At 40.0% G+C, this 22175-nt stretch overlaps 1 protein-coding gene and 2 long non-coding RNA genes across 3 annotated transcripts; 2 read left to right on the forward strand and 1 right to left on the reverse strand.

Moving 5' to 3' along the window:
* The first annotated feature begins 502 nt into the window (after positions 1-502).
* On the forward strand, positions 503-1880 carry s100w (S100 calcium binding protein W). The gene is made up of 3 exons (XM_030392822.1): positions 503-763; positions 1190-1341; positions 1431-1880. The coding sequence occupies exons 2-3, from the start codon at positions 1198-1200 to the stop codon at positions 1617-1619; spliced, it is 333 nt and encodes a 110-aa protein (XP_030248682.1). The 5' UTR covers positions 503-763; positions 1190-1197; the 3' UTR covers positions 1620-1880.
* Positions 1881-11648: 9768 nt separating this feature from the next.
* On the reverse strand, positions 11649-13515 carry LOC115567726 (uncharacterized). The gene is made up of 4 exons (XR_003981250.1): positions 13439-13515; positions 12413-12509; positions 11826-11959; positions 11649-11681 (listed from the first exon to the last, which is right to left on the reverse strand). It is a non-coding gene; the product is annotated as an uncharacterized LOC115567726 (long non-coding RNA).
* Positions 13516-20305: 6790 nt separating this feature from the next.
* LOC115566666 (uncharacterized) lies at positions 20306-21493 on the forward strand. Its single transcript, XR_003981065.1, has 3 exons — positions 20306-20378; positions 20963-21099; positions 21204-21493. It is a non-coding gene; the product is annotated as an uncharacterized LOC115566666 (long non-coding RNA).
* Positions 21494-22175: the final 682 nt, after the last annotated feature.

Consider the following 22175-nt stretch of genomic DNA (forward strand, 5'->3'; position numbering starts at 1 on the left):
GCACATTAAAGTGTTAAAGTGTTTTCGAAGTATAAAACTGACACTGTTGGCTTGAACACTTCTTTTTGTCTTCGTACTTAAATTAAAATATGAATCTTTTAACATTGTAATTGGAGCTAAATGAAGCATGAAGCATTGTTTTGATTGTCTGTTACTGACCATATGTGCAAGACTTTAAGGTAAATAAGATATACAGTGGGTGCATTGTGCATGCAGACTTAGAGGCAAAGTATGTCCAGACACACTCACACAAGCAGAAATGACATTCTTGGCACAGAAGAGACCTTCTCACTGTAATTTTCCACTTTTGCTCACATATTTCCTCTAGAAGGCTTCACTGAGCAGCGGTTTGACTCGATTTGTACAGTCTGTTCCATGTCTTCACCAACATAAACACACAGGCAAGCTCAACCATTTTGTTCTTACAAGCAAACACAAATGCAAACCCAGCCCCAAAACAAACACAAAAGTTGACTTGGGTTCATTTTCTTTAGTGTGGCACAGTTGTGAGACAGAACCGATGAAAGCCAGTTTGGGCGGAGTGGGGCTGCATTTCCAGTGGATGAATCACACTTGAGCTTGTGTGTGCGGTTCTCTGCCACTGTGCGTGTATGTGTGTGTGTGGGTGTGTGAGTGTGTGTGTCAGACAGAGTGGGTCCGCTCTTTAAGAGGAGGCTTTTCCCTCAGTCTGACAACAGTCTCACCTGGGACAGCTGCTGCCACAGACGTGATCCCTCTTCACCTGGCGAACTTGAACTCGACGGTGAGTACTGATGAAAAGCAACATGTCGGGGAAGGGAGATTTTATTGAGGGGAAGAAAAAGCACGAGGTAAAACATCTAATTCAGATGCAGAGTGTGAAATATGCAATGGAAATGCTAGGATGGTTGTCCGTAAAGTTTCATCATTACTATTAATTATAACTTGAGATTGATTTCAAACAGAAGTTGCTCTGAGCATTTGTCAACCAGCTTCTAGAGTTGCTGCTGGTCCTCTATTGGCTATTGTATCTGATGCTTATGTCTATAAACATTTCTAACACCACGTGTCTCTACCACACTGCTATTAACACACTTTATATGTTTTCACAAGACAGAGCAAAGTATTTTTCTGTGCATCCAGCATGGTTTAGAGGTATTTACTCCTGTCTTTCTAATTACTCTCAATCAATAACAACCTATTTCTCCAGCACCAGCCATGGCTCGTCTGGACCAGGTCATTACAACCATGGTGGATATATTTCTGGAGTATGCTAATGATGGAGAAGGCAAGAAACCCAAGTTAAACAAAGAGGAGTTGAAGAAGGTGTTGGAGCAAGAAATACAAAGTCCTGAGTTAAAAGTAAGCAACGCACAAATCTGCCCATGAAAAACAAACACACAGTATTCTGCTTCTCATTCAGTGCCTGTTAAACTGTATGTATTCTACAGGAAAAGATCAACGCTGACGACATCGAGGAGGTCATGGAGATGCTGGATAAAAACCACGATGGTGAGGTCAACTTCAAGGAGTTTTGTCGGTGTGTTAGCGACCTGGCCAAATGCTACTACAGTAAGAAGACAGGCAAGGGCGGCAAGAAAGGCAAGGGCAAAAACCAAGAATGTGAACAGGAGGACTAAATACGAACACTTAAATTATTTCTAACACATTTAAAAACATTTATACGTAAGACACATGCAGAATGCATACTGTATGTTATATCTATCGCTGCAGACCTTGAAATCAGATCATACTGGTGTCGGGCCAACTCGAGTGACATGTGGTTTGAACATGCATGCAAAATGTGATATTCATCATCTTCATATCTCTGTAAACTGGTTGTTGAAGAACCTTCCCTTCCAAACTTTCTGACATTAAAATAACGACTATGAACTTCTGAAGTGCTCTGTGTGTGTGTGTGTGTGTGTGTGTGTGTCCTCGTCTGTTTATGGCAATCACTGCACACCTGGGTGTTCGGTGTCATCGCTGTCGGAGGAAAATGAGATTGGGCTCATCAAACATTCAACAGACATCACTTGCTGCGGTCTCCCGTGCACATATCACCACCAGTGCTTCCTTAATGGAAATGTCAGGTCCATAACGATCGACGAAAATGTATATACTTACCTCTCAGAAAATATCTCTCTGTTAAAAAAAACTATTTCAGAACCCATCAACAAGCTGAGAAATTGTAGCTCATCATTTATTATGAACAAAACAAATCAGCAGTCATAATGTGTTTATGCTTATATTTCTTCACAAAGTCAGCATTAAACTCTGATTGTTTTGGGGGTTTGTTGTTGCCTGATAATGTCTCCATTAGTCTGAATAGCAGACTTGCTCCTCTCAGGAAAACAATGGATGCAAACTATGAGAACGTGTCCATACCGCAACATTAAAGTGGTTCTGGATAACTGTTGTAACTTATAACAAGATAAACTGAATGGAACTGGTTCGCTTGGTGGAGTTGTAGCTTGTGGGACCGTAAATATTATCAATTTAAATGCAATTTTGTTGATTTGTGTTGACTCACTCACTTTGCATCCTGTCTAGAAACAGACCTGTGTTTCTATTGGTTCTCCTTTGCCGTGCTCCTGCCTCCCTGTAAGGTTCTTTTGACTGGCTGAGCAGCCGGTCTGTCAACAAACATTTTCTGCTGCAGACAACAATATGAAATAATGGCTCGAGCTGCCATTTGTACATCAAGGTTCAAGAGTCTTTATTATCCCCTAGGGGCAATTTGTTTCACAGCAAGTAGCAAACATACAACAAACACATCCAAAAAGAAAAAAACATTCAACATACGTCATTTAAAAGCCTGATCACTGCAGGGACAAATGAATCTCTCCATCTATTGGTGTTACATCTCGGAAGCAGGTCACTGAGGTCACATTGTTGGCAGTAACTCACTAACAGGATAGCGTAAGGTAAAACAAAAGGATGAAATGATAAAGTGATGGCATTTTTATCCAAAAGGTCAAAGGTCAACTCTACTGTGACATCGTAATGCTCTGGAAAAAAACATTTCTGGACATTATTTAACAACATCACCATGTTACGAAGCCCTCTGTCAGTCGTCTGTACCTCTCTGTAACAAAAGTCTCTAACTAAAGACAGCAAATATTCCAGTTTACCTACTACACAGTATTGTGCAGTATTGAATATGAGTTTCACAGTTAAATACAAGCAGCTACATGGAAGTAACTGCAACTTGAAAGGTTGGGGGAGGCTTACAAGCATGAGGCAGTAATTTGTAGGAATAGATATGAAGATCTTTGTGGGTATAGATATGAAGCAGAGAAGTGGAGAGAGAGAGCGCTCATGTGTAGGAGAGAGAAAAGACAGAGCGTCAGAACATGGAAAGAAATATCCACATGCACATCACTGGGATAAACAGACACGATGGTTTTTACTCAAAGAAAAAAAGAACCAAATGTTTAGCATGTGCCCAATTTAGCAGAAGGCCTGGATAATTAAGAATTTCTCAATGTTAGTGTTTCACAGAGTTTATTGGGGGTGTTTTTCCAACTCACTAACTCACAAAATTGAGAGATTTAAGTTATTTCAGAACTCATGAGCCTCGTCTCTGTACTTTTTTTGGCAAATTCCAATCAACCAATATTCTTAGGATTGATTTTCTGTCCTCTCTCAGCTTCATAATTGCTTGTTTTTCTCCCATAGATAGCTCTGTGGTCTTTATTTTGGTTACCTTTTTGACTATAAATGCAATCTGCAGAGGCAAAACCCAAAGCTGAAACCGAGAGTAGACATTCAGCCCTATTTATTGTTTGAATAATCACTGTAATAGGACACAATCTTTGGTCGATCGTATATGTTCCAATCATTTCGCTCACTTGAAAAATGGGTGGGTTCAAACAAAAGGTGCTATCTACTATGATTTTTAACAGATCTAGATGTAAATACCTGGAAATGGATGCTGACATACTGATCTCTTGTCTCATATTGATCTTTTGATATCAGAAGTAAAGCAATTGGCCTCGCTCCAATAGTTTTGGAGGGGATGTTATATTTGATTTGTTCCTCTTTCTTTTTGTGCTGAGCCAACAACAGGATGGATGACCTGTTTGACTTGAATCGCTTCAACTTCCTAAGTCAGTGTCACAACCATTGCTCATGTTTTATATACTGCATTCTCCACACTGCCTGCCAGGTGGAGCAAGTGTACCACAATGCTGTATATCTCCACAAGCACCTGCCAGCACACTGTCGACCTCACAACAAGTTCTACATGAGCTTCGATGTACTTCCCTTTAGGATACAGAATACTGAGATAATGGTGCCCTAATGTGATGAAGGAAACACCACTGCCCAGAACATGAAGTACCACACCTACTGTAGGTGTAATCACCTAAACCCGAGTAAGAGATTAGGTTGCCTCCCCTCCTTTGGTCTGTCTTTTTCTTCCCAGCTTTGTGTTGTGTGCGTAAAAAGACAAAGAGCCCACATCAGAGTCAATTGCATTGCTTTTATTTTTTCTCAGACAATATTGAATGGACACATCTTTGAAAAAAACAATTTCCAAACTCAAATAAACAGGTTTTTCTGTTATTCATTCTGATGGTCATTCTTGAGGGTTTTGCTGTAACAATTCTGTTTATTCATCCTCTGCAGAATCTGGATCCTCAAGTTTTTTCTTGTAGAGTCTCTTTATGAGTGGCATGAGTTTCTCAAACTCATCTTTACTGATGTTGTTGTCACTCCTTTGGAGACGCTTCATGGCCCTCCTCTTGATTTTATCCTGGGGAACAGAAAATTACAGCATGAAGTGTATCATGATAAATAATAATGCATAATGCATAACTGCATGATAAATAAGAAGCAGGATGACAGGTGAATGTGCCGCGTAAGGCGAGTGTGTTGACTTTCTTACCTTTTTCGGATGGTTTTCAAGTAGTTCATCGATCATCTTTTCGAATTCCGCCTTCTCCAACGCGCCGCTATCGTCTCCATCGTACTCCTCAAAGAGGTCCAGCATGGCTTTTTCAATTTCCTCATCCTTACAACCTGTAGATGGACAAAAATATTTAGATTGATTTTGAATAATTAAAAGCGAATATGAGTAAATGCTTCTCATACACGGAGGATGAATGGATAATACAATTGTTTCAAAGATTTTTGCAAACATGGTGCATTACATGTAGTCGGATTAAAGTTAACAGGTAAGTCAAAGTTCAAGTTTAACAGTACAATCCGTGCTGCCTGTGTTGCAGCAGCACAGAAATAAGCTTTAGCAAATGTAAGGAATCTCTCTGTTCTTGGCCCTTGCCTTGGTCGCAGCTTTTAGCCATGGATTTCTTCAGCTGCCTCAAGGTGACCTCGTCGCTGTCGGCTGCATCCATGATCTTGCCAATGATTTCATCCTGGAGAGCAGATAATTACACTTAATGGCACGAAACGCATCGGAATGGTGAAGAAGAAGGAGAACAAGTTGGTGTGTTTTGAATAGACCTGTGTCGTAACTGTGCCCCGTAAAGGGAGTGTGTTGAGTTTCTTACTTTCTTCTCATGGCTTCCGAATGCTTCTTCCAACAGCTTCCTCAAATCCTCCTTCTTTATCTTTCCATCAGCATCGCCATTCTTCTTAAAGAGCCCCCTGATCGTTTTGCGGACTTCTCTCTTATCCATAGCTGTAGTGGGACAAAAAGGTCGAGATTGATTTTGAATAATAAATGTCATAAAAAGTTAATACTTTTCAAACATAGAGGATGAACTGGAAAAAAAAGAAATTGTTGACAAGGGTTTTGCAGACACACTACTGTCAAGTCATGAAATCTCTCGATATTGGTGCTACGTGCAGTTAGTCTAAAGTCAGAAAGCTCAAACTCTCAAGGTTTAGACTAACAACAGTGCTGCAAGTTTACAGACAACATTCAACCATTTATTGTGCAAATGTCAGACTTTTCCCTCTCATCACATTCGGTATCTAAACATCTTAAATGTTAAAAGAATCCCTCCCCCCATATCTTTCCATCAGGACTTACCTTCGAGGTTCACGTTCACCAGGTGAAGAAGAGATCACGTCTGTGTCACCAGCTTGGTCCTAGATGAGACTGATGTCAGACCGAGGGGAACGTCTCCTTTTAATAGGAGTAGACAAACAATGTCTGACACTTGTACATACATTCATGCACAATGAAAACAAGTGGTGACTCACTTAATGGCAATATGAACACATCCCCACAAACTTGTTGTACCAGTCCTTTTGTTCCATACTGAATAGACAGAAAATGCGCTGCCGAAATTATGTTTTTACTTGTTGACGTTAATAATGTGTTATTAAATGTGATGAAATGTTTTGTTTAAAGGTGGGGTAGAAATGTCTTCCTTTCATCATCAAGGAGCTGCAAGGTGGAGAAAATATGTGTAAACAAAAAAAAGAGTAGAGTTCATTCCAGCCCAAAATGTTTGATATAGGTCAGTGCATTTGTATGTGTGTGTGTGTGTTTATGTTACTATCATGTTTGGATCCGTTGTCATTGATTACACCTGTGAAATGTGTTGAAATGTTTTGTTTAAAGGTGGGGTAGAAATTCTTCCTTTCATTGAGGAGCTGCAAGGTGGAGCCTATTGTGGAGAAATATGTGTGAACAAACAAAAAGCAGAGTAGAGTTCATTCCAGCCCAAAATGTTTGGTGTAGGTCAGTGTGTTTCGTGTGTGTGTCTGTGTTACTGGCTTTGGCTAGTTTTGGGGACAAAATTCAAACCCAAGACCACCTACATGGCAGGGGCGTTGCCAGACACTTTTTACCGGGGCACATGCCCCGATAAACATGCGCTGTGCCCCCATGTAAAATTCCAGATGAAATTTCACATTGAGTCTATTTTTCATCACAGACAGTTTATGATCACAGAATGGAGTAGTTGACAGCTCCTGTGACAGGTGAAAGCAGGAGAAGATGCAGGTGGACAGTCAAGTCAGAGTGAGGAAGTAGAGGAGAGAGACAGATGAGAGAGAGGGAAAAGACATGAGGGACCATCACTTCATCACACTGAGGTAACAGATTCCATAGAAACAGATATATCTGTTGAGGAGGACACTGGTCAGACGCAAGGCTATTCAGATTCATAGTGCATTTGTCTGTTTGGCACTAATATAATGAGGATGTGTTTGTTTGTGTGTGTGTGTGTATGTGAGTGGATGGGGGGGTGCTGTGCCCCTGTAAAGCTGCAGGCCTGTCAACGCCCCTGCTACATGGTGACGACTTGTCCAGTTAAATGGATGTTAGATGTAGGTGTAGTCTATGTTTGAACCCACCCTATGACTCTCCGCCGCATGTCACACCCACTCTCTTTCCTTGTCTCTGTTTTTTCCGTCACCCCTTCTTGTCCTATCACAATAAGGCCATGAAAAACACATAATGACGTTTATCAACTTTTATACGCACAATCTGACATGCCTTACACATTTTGGTCCAGCTCAGTGGCCAAGAGGTTAGAGCACAGACCTCAGGCCCGAGATCACCGTTTGAATCCTGACTGTCGATAAGGCAGTGTGAGGCAATTACTGGATTTCCCTGCGATGGGCACGTCAGCATTCAGACTGTATTTGTGGTCCGAGAACCAGGTGCCCACTCTCAGAGTTAGTTCTGAAAACTTTGTGGTGACCAAAAAATGCTTGACCTCATAACATAAATCATTAAATTCTAGGGTGAAGACATAGAATGTAGTCAGGCTAAGGGTAATGGTCAGGCAAACAAATGGACTTGCAATTATGTAGTGCCTCTCTGGTCTCACCTGGGACAGCTGGTGACACGGGGGTCATCTCTTCACAGCTGGAGTCAGATCGGTTTGCTCTCATGTCACAAAAGTAATTTCTTTTGGTCTTTTAACGCACTGTGTTTGTGTCGATTCACATGAATAAACCCACTTTTATAACTTGTCTCTTGGATAAAAAAAAAAAAACAAGTTTCCTTTAAAGAATGATTAAAGTTTCAACCCTTTAGCGTACAGAACATGAGCAGTAAAGTCTTACTGTTTTGGCATTTGTTGTTGCCCAATAATCCCTGCAGCAGTTTGAGTGCCACATTTTTCTCTGCTCGGGAAGAAGTTGGTGAAAAATGGGAATGTCTCCGTACAGTGGGACTGCGTGGCACCACACATTTAATGCATCTATAATCGATTTTGCGTCAAGTGTGTTTCCATCCAGCCCACAAGGTGTTAACTCACTCACATTCCAGCCCGTCTCTGAAAAAGCAACCATAGTTTTTTATTGGTTCTCATTTGCCATGCCTCTGCCTTCCTGTGAGGCACTCGTGATTGGCTGAACAACCTAGAATGTCGGCGAGACCACATTTTGCCACGATGACACACACACTCGCCGACTCAGTGGGTGAAAAACAATAACAGCCAACACTGTTGGGGCTGGTAACGAGATGTTGCTGAATGTGTCTCCTGTGAGAAATCCGCTGTGCTGTCAAAACAGGTCCTGCAGGTTTACCATTAGTGTTATATAAGAAAAAACCGGCAGAACAGGTGACAAGAGACGTCTCCTTTTTTTACACATGAAGGCACAAGTTTTGATTAAACAAATCAGAGGTCATGTACATGTACGCTGCGAAGAGTAGATTCTGAACGTTTGTGTTAAGAAGCCTTTAATCGCCACAGAATGTGATTCAGCACTGGAGGAAATTCAGGTCATTCAGAGACACTTAACTTGAGTGCCCTCACCACTTCTTCTAAGTCCAAGTCACACCCATTGCTGGCCCATATACTGTGCTGCATTCTCCATACAGCCTGCAGGTGGAGCAAGTATATCAAAGTGTTGGATTTCTTCACAAGCATGTCAGGACCTCTCGTGAACTGCATGTGAGTTTAAATACTCTTCTTGAAATAGATTATTTTTTATTAGTCTATACCCTCTTTTACAGAATATCTAACATATTTTGTCATAATTTTGGCTATGGCAGCCAACGCTCTCCTCATCTGCAGCTGTAAATTGTGTGAGCATAAATTAACCCCCATTTTTCTTAAAGGAGTAATTTAAAAGATCCCAAAATACACAGGAGTGTAGTAAAATAAAGTTTAAGAATGTCTCAGCATTAATTACTTTTTCATCATTGAATTTCTCTTGTACACTTTTTCAAATATTCTTTAAAAGAAAAAGGAAAGTGACAAACACATTTTAAAGGAAAGTTACAACATTTTGGAAAATGTTTCACTATTTTAGTGAAGAACGTGGAGATGAAATACAACATCTATGGTAGTACCTGAGTAAGAGATCGTATCAGTGTAGCTGTATGATGTGTGCATAAAAAGACAAACAAGCCCAGATCAAAGGTATGGTTTCCATTCATTCTCAGACAATATTGAATGGACACATCTTTCAAAAACAATTTTTAAACTCAAATAAACAGGCTTCAGTGGAGGTACAGGTAGCTTCTGTTGTCGGTGTAGGCAGTGTCTGCCACTGTACTCTCTATTTCTTTCTTCTTTTTTTTCTTTACACATTTTGATGGTCTTTCTTGAAGGTTTTGTAGTAAATATTCTATTAAGCCATATCCCTTGCTTTCCTTCTCTTCCCAGAATTTCTGAAACTCCTCAAGCGTGATATCTTCATCGGCTCTTTGCTCCATGCACGGAAGGAGCTTTCTGACTTCACCCTGGAAAACAGATTATTATAGTTAAAGTTAAAGTTTAAATTGCATTTGAATGATGAATAAGAATCAGGACAACAAGTGAGTGTGTTATGTGTAGAAGCGCATGTGTATTGTAAATGTGCCATGTAACGCGAGTGTGTCAATTCCTTACATCGTTCTTATCGCCTTTGCAATTTTCGGCCAACCACTCCTTGAGCTCCCACACTTTTACGCTCCCGCCACGGCTGTCAAAGAACTTCTTTAGGGTGTTGCAGAAATCTTGATCACAGTCTTTGTCAGCCATAGCTGTCGCAGGACAAGACATTCGAGATTGATTTTGAATAATCAAAAGAAAATATGACTTAATACTTATTCAACATCAAGGATGAACAGAAAATAGAATCAATGCCAAGGTTTTTGTGGATACTCTATTGTCAAGTCTTCTGACATCTCTTGATGTTGGTACATTTCATGTTGTTAAACTAAAGCGTACAGGTAAGAATTGTTCAAACAAAGGAGGACGACAAAGACCAGTGCTGCTTGTGTTCACAGTAGCACAAAATAAAGCTTCAGCAAATGTAAGAAACTACTCTCCAGTTTTAGATTAATAACAATGCTGCCAGTTTAGACAATATTTATCCATTTCTGTTGCATGTGTCAAACTTTTCCAACCCATCTTGCTCTGTATCTGGAAATCCTTTTGTCATTTTCTGTCCCTCCACAAGACTCCCTCCCTCAGTATCTTGCATCAGGACTCAACTTGAGGTTCACGTTCACCAGGTGAAGAAGAGAGATCACGTCTGTGCCACCAGCTTGGTTCCAGATAGGATTGGTGTCAGACTAAGGTGAACGTCTCCTTTTTATAAGAGCAGACACACAATGTTTGACTTTTGTGCATACATTCATGCGCAAAGAAAATGGATGTGGGCATTTGTATAATGAAAATCCTTACAAACCAGCTGTACCAGTCTTTTTTGTGCCATTCTATTTGGATAGAGGCTTTATCATTGCTTAAAGCGGATTTTTTATGGGTGGAGCAGATGATCGAAGGTGGGGAGGAAATATGTTTGTTAAACAAATCATTTGATTTCCTCCCACTGAATATGTTGGGCATAGGTCAGTGTGTGTGTGTGTGTGTGTGTGTGTGTGTGTGTGTGACCTTGTATTCCCATATATGTGTGACCATAACACTTGGGTCAAGGTTAGGTGAAGAGTTGGCAAATAAGTGGACTTTCCTTCATACAGTCCTTTTCTGGCTTAATGACCACTCAAACCTTGCTTTTTAAACACTTGCCAAATTCACCCATTCAACACACACTCATACACAGAAGAGGCAGAGGCTGCTTTGCAAGGTGCAGTCCAGCTCATCAGGAGTGATACAGTGCTTCCTCACCCGATGATATTTAATTCTCAGCCAGCTCCATCAGGGGCAGTTTAGTGTTTAGTATCTTGCCCAAAGACACTTCGACACACGATGGAATGATGGAAAACGTGTTTTAATTTCGTCCATCTATCAATGCCACCTAATACTGTACAGAGACAGTGCCAATCCCAGCTCACATAGGGCGAGAGTCTGGTGAATACATTTTTAATCCTATTTAATCTGTTTGTAAAGTGGTGTCTGCCTTGTCGTGTGTACTTTTGCCACCTCAATCATCCTGGATCTGGATTAAACTTCAGTCACTGACCCGCTTTAACGGAAAGTTCCAACATTTTGAAAAATCTTCAATTTCAATGAAGAACATGAAGATGAAATACCACATCTACTGTAGTACCTGAGTAAGAGATTGTATAGGTAGAGCTGTGTGTTGTGTGCATAAAAAGACAAACAAGCTTAGATCAAAGGCATGGTTTTTATTTTTTCTAAGCCAATATTGAATGGACACATTTTTCAAAACCAATGTGGCTTCTGCTGTCAGTGTATACTCTATTATTGTGATTATTTTATTTTATTACATATTTTTCAATCTTGAGGGTTTTGTAGTAAACATTCTGTTTAGGAACATCCCTTGTTTTTCTTCTCGACCCAGCATTTCTTAAACTCCTCAAGCGTGATATCTTCATCGGCTTTTTGCTCCATGCACGGAAAGAGCCCTCTGATTCCACCCTGGAAAACAGATTATTACAGTTAAGGTTACAGTTTGCATTTGAATGATGAATAAGAAGAGGGACAACAAGTGAGTGTGTTACGTGTAGATATGCATGTGTATTGTAAATGTGCCATGTAACGTGAGTGTGTCGAGTTCCTTACTTCGTTCTTACGGCCTTTGCAATTTTCGGCCAACCACTCCTTGAGCTCCCGCACTTTTACGCTCCCGCCACGGCTGTCAAAGAACTTCTTCAGCTCCTCACAGAAATCTTGATCACAATCCTTATTAGCCATAGCTGTAGTGGGACAAAAAGTTTGAGACTGATTTTGAATAATTGCAAGAAAATGTGATTTTCCAACATCGAGGATGAACAGAAAATACAATCCATGCCAAGGTTTTTGCAGACACTCCATTGTCAAGTCTTCTTAAATCTCTTGATATTGGTAAGTTTCATGCTGTTAAACTAAAGCTGACAGGTAAGAATTAAACGTCAAACAAAGGAGGACGATAAAGACCAGTGCTGCTTGTGTTCGCAGTAGCACAAAATAAAGCTTCAGCAAATGTAAGAAACTACTCTTCAGTTTTAGATTAACAACAATGCTGCCAGTTTAGAGACAATATTTGGCCGTTTCTGCTGCATGTGTCAGATTTATCCCACCCATTATTGGTATCGGTATCTGGAAATCATTTTGTCATGTTCTGTCTGTCCACCAAACTCCCTCCCTCAGTATCTTGCATCAGGACTCACCTTCAAGTTCACGTTCACCAGGTGAAGAAGAGAGATCACGTCTGTGCCACCAGCTTGGTTCCAGATAGGATTGGTGTAAGACTAAGGTAAACGTCTCCTTTTTATAAGAGCAGACACACAATGTTTGACTTTTGTACATGCATTCATGCACAAAGAAAAACACATGTGGGCATTGGTGTCAGGAAAATAACAAACCAGTAGTGCCAGTCCTTTTGTGCCATTCCATTCGGACACAGAGGTTATCACTGGTCGAAGTGGATTGTTTATGGTTTGTCTATTAAATATGTTTTATCAAGTTGACCTTTAAATTTCAGGGTGCTGACTTGGACTCAGGTTAGTATAAGGGTTAGGAGGTAGGGAATACTGGTTGGGGTTACTCAGGGTAAGTCTCTGAGAAAATAATGCACGTCTGTGTGTGTGGGTGTGTTTTTGTGTGTTTGATTCTTCTCTATGCCTACATGCGCACCAATTCCTGTTCTACTAGTTTTACGATTAAAGGATTCTTTTCCCAGCTAACATAGGGCAAGAGGCTGACTTGACATCAAAAATAACTTTGTAATCCCATTTAATCTGTATGTACGGTGGTTTCTGCCTTGTCATGTGCACTTTTGCCACATCATTAATCCTGGATCTGGATTAGAGGCAGATGCAGGAATTTTTTTTCTCTCTTTCTTTAACATTGTTTGATTGTGAGCGTTTTTTGACAATTTAGTTCAGTTTAGTTAATTTAGTCTGACAATTTGTCAGGGAGTAATGCATGGCTCTTGGTGGCAAAAATCAAGCTGTTATCTATGGCTGAGTGCAATTTGATGTGGATCTAAATAAAAATCTGGATCCTCAAAATGTTATATTTTCTATATTGGATTAGCCTCGAGTTGGGCCTTTGTGGAGGAATGCACTCTGCTGTGCCATAGAGTGCCATGCTAGTTCAGAGTGTTTCTGAATCTGTAATATTTCTACATTGATGAAATGTATCACCTGACAAATAGTAATGCAGTTATGTGGCACCCTCGTGGAGTTCCCTACCTCGGAGCTGAGTCTCTGCAGCCGCCTTCGATCGGCCCTCAACCAGAGCTTCGCTGTAGGAGTATATCAGTCCTTTCTCTCCTTCAGACTGTGCGAGCTTGACTGTAATGACTTTGCCACAGTGTGTACATACCTACAGACTTTTTACAGCAACAGGTCACAGTCGTACTACACACTCCAAAAAGGGGGTCGAGTCTAACCGAGACAGATGAGAAGATCAATGCGGACTGTGTGTGAGTCTAGCAAGTCTCCCAAACTGTTGGAAATGTATTTTAATATGTATTCAATAATGATAAGAAGAAGACATCAGAAGACTAAAGCTTTTGTTGATCCCTCTTAAATGAAACAAGAGTGCTTTACTTCGTTGTGGGTTTTTTTTCACACACACAGCCCTGAAATATGCAGACATGCACAAACAGATAATTAATCGTTTGAGAAGTTCGGGGTTCAATGTATTGCTCAAGGTAAACTGGCACCGCTCCAGCTACCAGTCTACACTCCGCACTCACTTGTCCGTGTTGTTTGAATCTGAATCTGCCACCCACTGGTGACTGAACCAAGTACTTGTGTAACGAGATGCAGCTACTCAGTGATAATGGTAAACACGTTCATACAAGTTTAAAAAGTGAACAAAACCTTCACTGACACGTGAATACATTTCATTTACTTTAGAAGTCTCTTCCATTGTCAGAATTAATGAAGTAGAATAGAATGTGGTTAGATTTAGGCTTACAAACGTTTGTTATACGTTGCAGACTGAGTCAAATCAAAACAAAACAAAACAAATAGCCTCAGTTTTCATATCTGGAAGAGGTTTTCAACGCACTGTTTTTTGGTCTCAGATGAACTCTAATCACACATATTTTCTCTACAATAGGCTTTCACTCACAGCTCCACCTCACAGCTCCTGAATGAAAAGAAGAATTTCCCAACATTAGATTAACAACCCTTCACAAACAAACAAAACACATGCGACACATTTATACACACATACTTGAGGTATGAATACCCAATTACTTACAATTTATTTTAGGCACACTGAGTATTGAACATACTGCTATGTAAATCTGAACTTGATGTTACTTTTCTCTGTAAGAGCACAATCATTTATCCATTCCAAGCAATGATGAAGCCCTCAATCAGACAGAATATGAAACAAAAGGACTGGTTCGTGTGGATTTCGCCAGATTTCTGTTACATGAATCACCACAGCTGTTTTCTTTTTACATGAATGCATGCACATACAAATCTAAGCCAACGTGTTTTCTGCCCTTATAAAGAGGATACTTTCCTCTCAGTCTGATATCAGCCAAGCTGGAGACGAGATCTCTCTTCACCTGGCGAGTGTGAATGCGGAGGGCGAGTCCTGATGGAACAGAAAATGTGGTAAGAAAGAAAAAAGGCGTCACATATCCAGATACTGAACATGTTCCGAGTGCAGGACAGCCTGACACATGCAACAAAAATGACAAAATATTGCCTGTAAACTGGCAGCAACTGTGAGTCTAAGACTTATTACCGCGTTAGATTACTCCTCACTGAAAAAAGTGGTCAGATTAGAGTAACGCGTTACTGGCATCACTGCACGGGCTCGGCTCGGGTCAGGTCGGGCTTGATTTTTTTTGGGCCAGATCTAAGCTCTAAGTGTAAGTGTGTGCTTATGTATGTTACAAATATTGTACATTTAGGCAATTAAATGCATTTTGCTGAAGGTGCAAATCCTGAAAGTGATTTTACATCGTGTATCCTGTCACGCCCATGTAATGTTAGCAAATGTTATTGCAGTTTATCATGACATGCTTTGGCCTCATTCCCTGAGCGGAGTCCATCTGACAGCACAATGATAATCCACAGGTAATATTTTATGTGCACCAATATAGCTATGACAAGGAATTATATGTAGAATGGGGTTTTACGTTTGTGTGTAATGTAAAACATGGACTGTGAGGAACGAGGCTGAGCACCATCAGTGTCATACTCAGAGTCAGTTTCTGGCTCTGATAGCTCAAACAGGTCGGGCTGGGTCCACCGATGATGCTATTAGCTTCCATTGTTACTGTAGCTTACGTCCTTGTACAGTACACGGAGGAGGCTCCCCTCCCGTGCGTGGGCGTGGTTCCAGCACCTCTAACTGACACGCCCCCAGCGTTTCACAGCAGAGAGAAGTGCTTGTTTTTCCATGATTTTGAGACCTAATTTTATATACTTGGCAATTTTTTTTAATCTTTTAAATTTGGCTCAGTGGTCAATGACACATGTTTCTGTGGTGTGACAAACTCATAACACCAATTTATTTCTGCTTTACACTGACTTTAATTTGAGCTTCTTACTTTTACATTCTTACTTGTATGTATCTTATTTACCAACATCAAGAGATTTCATAGGACTTGACAGTAGAATATCTGCAAAAATCTTGAAAACTATTTCATTTTCTGTTCATCCTCAAAGGCATGAACACCTTTGTTCCTTTCTTTGTTATAACTTGAACCCAATCTCAGGGTAACTACAGCTGCTGTAATGTGTAATAATCTGTTCTCCGGGCTAAAGAGATGAAGAGATCAGTTGCAGAGAGTGTGTGTGTGGGTGTGCGTGTGTATGAAACGTGTCAAAGCACATGCTCAGACCTCAAATGTTTTCAAAAAACTGACAAAAACATCAGGTTGCCTACAATACAGAACTTAGGACTCTTCAACATTGTCTTAGAATAAATAAAAACTATTAAATTGAATATAATGTGGGCTTCTTCATCACAGCTCCCTGTTTATTACTCTGTCTTTCTCTCTCTCTCTCTCTCTCTCTCAGTCTCCATCTCCTCAACCGCTTATCTGTTTGTCTATTGTCTATCTATCTATCTGTCAATAATTGGTTTGAATGCAACGCCTGTACGCACCTGTCAAGCTGAATAAACAGAATAAACCTGTTCTGGAGCGTGTGAGCTCTGTCTCTAGTCAGAATTTGCTTTTGTGTAAATGCTCCTACCATCATGTATATAACTTCTCAGTGACTCAATGCGCTGCAGGCTCTTGTTCAGAACAGGCTATGTTGGGTTATGTGAACCCTTTGTGCCAGCAAGGGAACAGAAGGCACTTCTGCAGGCACACTGCAGTCTGCATGAATGTGTCTTACTACAACTGACAGATTAAATGCACTCTTGTGGAACTACAGTAAATATTCCAAATTACACGAAACATCCAGTTTCAAATATATAAGTGAAAGAACAAATGAGGCCCAGTAGTGGCCTGCGAGGCCCCAAAATTACTGGCTGCAGACGCAAAGCTATACCCAAAGTAGCGTAAAACTAAATAAACATCAATACCTGTCCTGCTGCACAAACATATATAATTGATCCTGAAGACCAGAGGAGTTTACACACACAGGTTAATGAAGTGAATGCATGTTTTAGTACATATTGTCTACATGTCACTTAAAAAAACTTTTCCCTGCTCTCAAGAAGAAACATGTTGCACAGATATGTCTGTATTGATGAAATCACTGATGAGAATTACATGGAAGACTCTGCCCCAGAAGAATCCATCTTCAGAGTAAGTAGTAACACTGCAGGCTGGGGATATGCAACATTTAGACATTTCTTACACTACAGATACAAATTAAATTTGTCTGAGGGAGCCATTCTTCCCATCAAAGGCCTCCACCACAGTGATCACCTGGCCATGCCGCAGCCCCTTCACCTTTGAATGAGGACACACAGGTGGCTCCTCTGTTCCTTATTGCTGGTTGTGTTTTGTGAGTGTCTTGTAAGTCATTTCAGTTGTTGTTGTTGTTGTTGTTGTTTTTTAAATGGCAAATTTGAGTTTATAAGAAGAAATATGAGGGGGGAAAAGGAAGAAAAGCGAGCAATAGATATTCTGCATACAAAATGCTTCCCATACAAACATCAAACATTATATAACAGGGGCAAAAACAGTCACTCAATCAACGCCCGCACAACAGAAACCTCAGACACTGTATAATGCTGTTGCAACATCATCCAAAAGAAAACACCCATAACTGCCTTAAGGGCAGATAGATATCCATTTATAATTACAATCCACACACAGCCAAACATGAGTTTAGAAACAACTGAAAGCTCCTAAGACACCCTAAGCGCTTTTATGAATGTTGCTTTGTTGCAGTTTAATTATTTGCTGCAGTGTATGGAGTTCATGACTGTGAAAAGAGGAAATGATAACGTCTGTGCATGTGTAGAAAAGAAGGGTTTTATTGAATAAAAGACTGCAAACAGTCCCATCACAAACAGTTTGTATTACAAGAGTGCATTGTCAGTAACCGCTCCAGGTTAAGTAGTAATGGTTGGAACTGACAAAGCAGAGGAACCATAGAAACCAGCACAAACAGAGAAAAAAGAAAAGTCGGACTATGAACAAACTTGGATTGCATTGTGCTGCACTCATATTTCCTGCTGTCCAATGGTGACTCATCGTGAGGCAAACTGCGTGTAGCAGCAGCATTGTTTTTGCTAAACCCACACAGCTGCCAAGAGAACGAAGCTCCAATTCTGATCACGCCCTCTCCAGAGGAACGCTCAACCAAACCGTAGCACATTAACGAAAATGAACTCAAACGGGTTATGACAAACTGTTGCGCAAGTGTGCTGCAGCTACAGGCTTTTTTATGATCAACAACATTAATTGACTGCATATGCTGTTTGTTGATTTACAAAAATCAGGAAGTGAAAGACTGTGAACACTTATTTTGCATTTTCTTTCTTTCTTTCATTCTTTCTTTTTCTTTTTCATCTTTCTTTCTATCTTTCTTTCTTTCTTTCCTAATAATGTAATTTAACTACTTCCACTGAGAAATCCTCTGCCCGAGGTAAACAAGCACACACACACACACGCACAGAGATAGAGAGAGAGAGAGAGAGAGCGAAAGAGAGAGAGACAATCAACCACTGGGTTGTAGTGGAAAGTTTTGGTGATGTTTCCATGAGAGAGGCAGGGAGTACACAGCACACAACGACTGCCAAAAATAGAGAGAGCTCTCTCTGAAGACTTAGTTACACTGCAGGGTTTCTGTGACTCACAGACATTTTTTTAAGTAGCCTATATTTACTAAATTGTTCTTGTATACTTATCAAAGTACCCCGACACCGTTGTTTTACTTTAAAAACAAAATCAATAGTCCAGCGACAGATGACACAATTACAAAATATTGGTGAATTTCAGTTGGGTCCAAAGTGGTGGAGTAGACTTGCAGACGGACATTGGTCTTTCTTGTACTTGTTGCATCCAGAGGTATTGTAACAAGTGAATGTCCCGTTGTGGGATCTAGCCTATCTAATCTAATCTAAAAAAATTAAATTAGTATCAAAACATCACATTCTGGTGCATTCCTGCAAATCTATCCCACCTTCAAACTACCTTAACAACTAATCGCAGACGAGATTAAACTTGTTTTGTGTTTGCTACATGAAATCTAACTCACTGCATAAGTAGAGTACAGTTAGGAAATGTGTAGAGGAACATGTTTGTTACTCTGCCCTTCTAATTAAGTGGGTAATCCACAAGGACTCCACCACAAGCAGCTGCACTACACAATGGGAACTCACAAAACACAAACTTCTGTGTACATGCAGTCCAACAACACAGTCCCTAATGTGTTTGAATCTGTGGAAGAATCCTGACAATTATCACAATATTTCTGAAACCATCACACTTTTTAGATACGCGATGTACTGAGCAGATAATATCAGTAGATGTTGATGTGCTTGTGGAGGGAGGACAGGGTCATCAGACTGATTCCTTTGAAGCATATTTGGTAGCCACAAACATTCCCTGCCAGTGAGTCAGTGTCTGTTGCCCACGCCTATCCTCCACTTTTGACTTCCTCTTACTGTCGGTGCCGGTCTCTCTTTCTCACATTAATACCGTCCACTCACTCTGTCTGTCAGAGGTTCCAGCGCATATCCAACATGTTATGATATAAGCAACAACCTATAGTTGCAACATATTGTCTGTGTGTGCAGAGACAAGTTGTTAATTGATGAGGGTACCGCCCAAAATACCAAAGCCTGGAGGCTTTAATCTCATGTTTAGCTGTTTAAATGTTTCATCGTCTGGCACTGAGTGTTCAGTACATAGGCTGTGTTCGAAACCCTGGAGAAACATAGTTGGGCCGATATGAAGAAGTAGAGGAAACTCCATGTGATAATGACCATACAGAAAGACAGTTTGTACACAAAATGCTACTACAGTGTTGGAAGTAATATTCTGTACTTAACGTGAGGAATACCGCAAGGGAAAAATGCTCCATGACTAGGAAAAATGACTCACAGCAAAATGAGCTTACAAGTGCACCCCAATGGTCCCATCAAGTGTTAGCAAGAATGTTTGCATGGATGTCTTTTAAATGGTCAGAAAGTAATAAATTAAGTGACCTATTATTGTAAAATAAAACATGTGCATTAACTGAAATAGATCTAAATGAAATAGGAAACATTAAATTTGAATATATATAAATATATATTCTAAAACTGACAGTCAATATTTGCCCTAAGAAATAAGAAAATGTTCAGTTTATAAGAGGATGAACTTTAGGTTATGGATATACATGCATGTGGGGAATTTGATGCTCCTTTATCATGCAGAATAAAATGAGTTTATATCAACACCATGACTTAAAGCAACCTTTCACATGCGAATATGACTTGGAGCTTTTTTGGATCAGTATTACTGGTTTGATTACTGGGAATTTATTTTGTAGGGAAAGCACAAAAGAATATATTCAGGGATTGTGATTTTAAGAGTTTAAAAGATTTTGGAAAGAAGATGGAAAGGTTAAAAAAAAGATTTAGAAAGAAGGGTGGGGACTTGGACAAAAAGGTGTGTCAACCTCTATATAAAAAGGTTTGTGTACCTGCTCCCGTCTCAGATCCTTCTCCTGCACTTCCTCAAACCTCACAGCTTTTCAGCCAACCTTGGTAAGCAGAAATATGTTTCATTTATCTTTATAGCATTTTGTGGCATGAGATGCATGAACTAGCTTTCTTCTTAACTGCAACCAAATCTACCCTTGGGTACAAATAAAGTTACCTTACTTTACCTTATCTTATCTTAGCTTCTGGGTGTGGTGGTTACTGTCAGTGTGCAGTGCTGCTCCTGAAAAGGATTAACATTTTAATCTATTGTAAATTTCCAACACTTACAGTCTAAATCTAGATAATCCTGAACATTTGTGGGCATTCAGAAAATAAAGATTACTTGATCATGTCTCTTGTTTAAAACCAATAGTCAAAAGAAATGTAATAGGCTATATACCCCTGATTCAAATGACCTGTTCAAAGAGACAAACAAGGAAGTGTCATGCGTATGAATGTTTCTAATCTTAACAAGCTGTTCATCGGGCTCCCTCCAGTCTGTTCACTGGATGTCCCGAAGCAGCAATTCTACCCATGTGTTTAATGAAGCATGAAACATTAACATATTGCTGCTCAACCACAACCATGTTAAATTAATAAACACATTAACTCTGGACAAGACAGGTAACAATATTTTCTCATTCCAGCCACCATGTCGAAGCTTTTTGCGTCAATGATATTCCTCCAGGAAATCTTTGACGAACATGCTAAAAAAGATGGAGACCCAAATACTTTGTCCAAGAAAGAAGCCTCTGACCTGCTCAGAAGTGAGCTAATGATGGAAGTAAGTGGAAAAGATGTAGCGCAACTGCAGCAGAGAGCGGTGAATGTCTGTTAGACGTATGTTGATGATTTACAATCTATTTGCAATTTTTTTTCTTTCTTTAGCCAAAGCAAGTTGATGCAGAGAAACTCTTCAAATCACTGGATATGGACGGGAATGGTGTTGTTTCTTTCGAAGAGTTTGTGACTTTTGCAGCAGCTATGACTATGGTGCTCCCTCGGAAATCATGCTCTCAGTAGTAAAACTTGGTTAAACACACACAGTTTAATCACAGATTTTTTTTATGTTGGCTTGAGAGACGTGAAGGAAATGTGCTGAATCTATGTGTGTATCACTGATTTTGAATATGAGAAGTGATGAGTGAAACAACAAAATTAAATGTTGTCACATTTGAGAAATCTTGTCTGTTTGTTCATTTAACAATTTCTACCTTTTTACCTATGTTAATTTAAGTGGCCATCCCATAGTTAGACATACAGTGGGCTATTATGTAACTGCCTTGATGCTTCATGAAGGCCTTTAGGATTTTCCGACCAAATTTTGGGTGGATTTGGTCATTCTGTTGGCAGGAGTACATAAGTGTGTGTTATTTCCTGTTGCCACTAGTTGGTGCTACGACTGTAAGCGAAATCTGGCATGTTGATGCGTTCAGGCAGGGTCCTTTATTAAACTTGTTTGGGGCAGATTTAACCATGTATAGTGGGATTACTGTACATCGATTTTCTGTTTCAAGGTGATTCATTTACTTTTGCGGGGCTGCTATGGCCACGCTCTTCAATGAAAACTCACAATCTTCACAATACAGCATCTTGAAGGCCTTCAGTGTTTTCTCAGCATATCTGAGGTGGCTGTTGTCCTCTGGCTAGAAGGAGGGCACCATTTATAAAAAATATATAATAAATTGCCACTCGGGGACACTGTGAATGTAAGCAAATATTGGCATGTAAATGTGTTCAGAATAGGACTCTTATCAAATGTGTGAAGTTGTAGTTTTCATCACAAAGGTGCTAAGAGCTAAAGCTGTAGGAGGAGTCTGACACTTACAAATTGCCAAGAATGAGTAGAAGAATTCAAAA

This window comes from Sparus aurata, chromosome 17 (genome assembly GCF_900880675.1).
Source record: "Sparus aurata chromosome 17, fSpaAur1.1, whole genome shotgun sequence".
NCBI classification, from domain to species: domain Eukaryota; kingdom Metazoa; phylum Chordata; class Actinopteri; order Spariformes; family Sparidae; genus Sparus; species Sparus aurata.

Bases quoted from the DNA above. Each gene is read 5' to 3' on its own strand.
- s100w (XM_030392822.1), top strand. From the start codon at position 1,198: ATGGCTCGTCTGGACCAGGTCATTACAACCATGGTGGATATATTTCTG. The intron at 1,342-1,430 runs GTAAGCAACGCA...TGTATTCTACAG, and splicing joins TACAAAGTCCTGAGTTAAAA to GAAAAGATCAACGCTGACGA.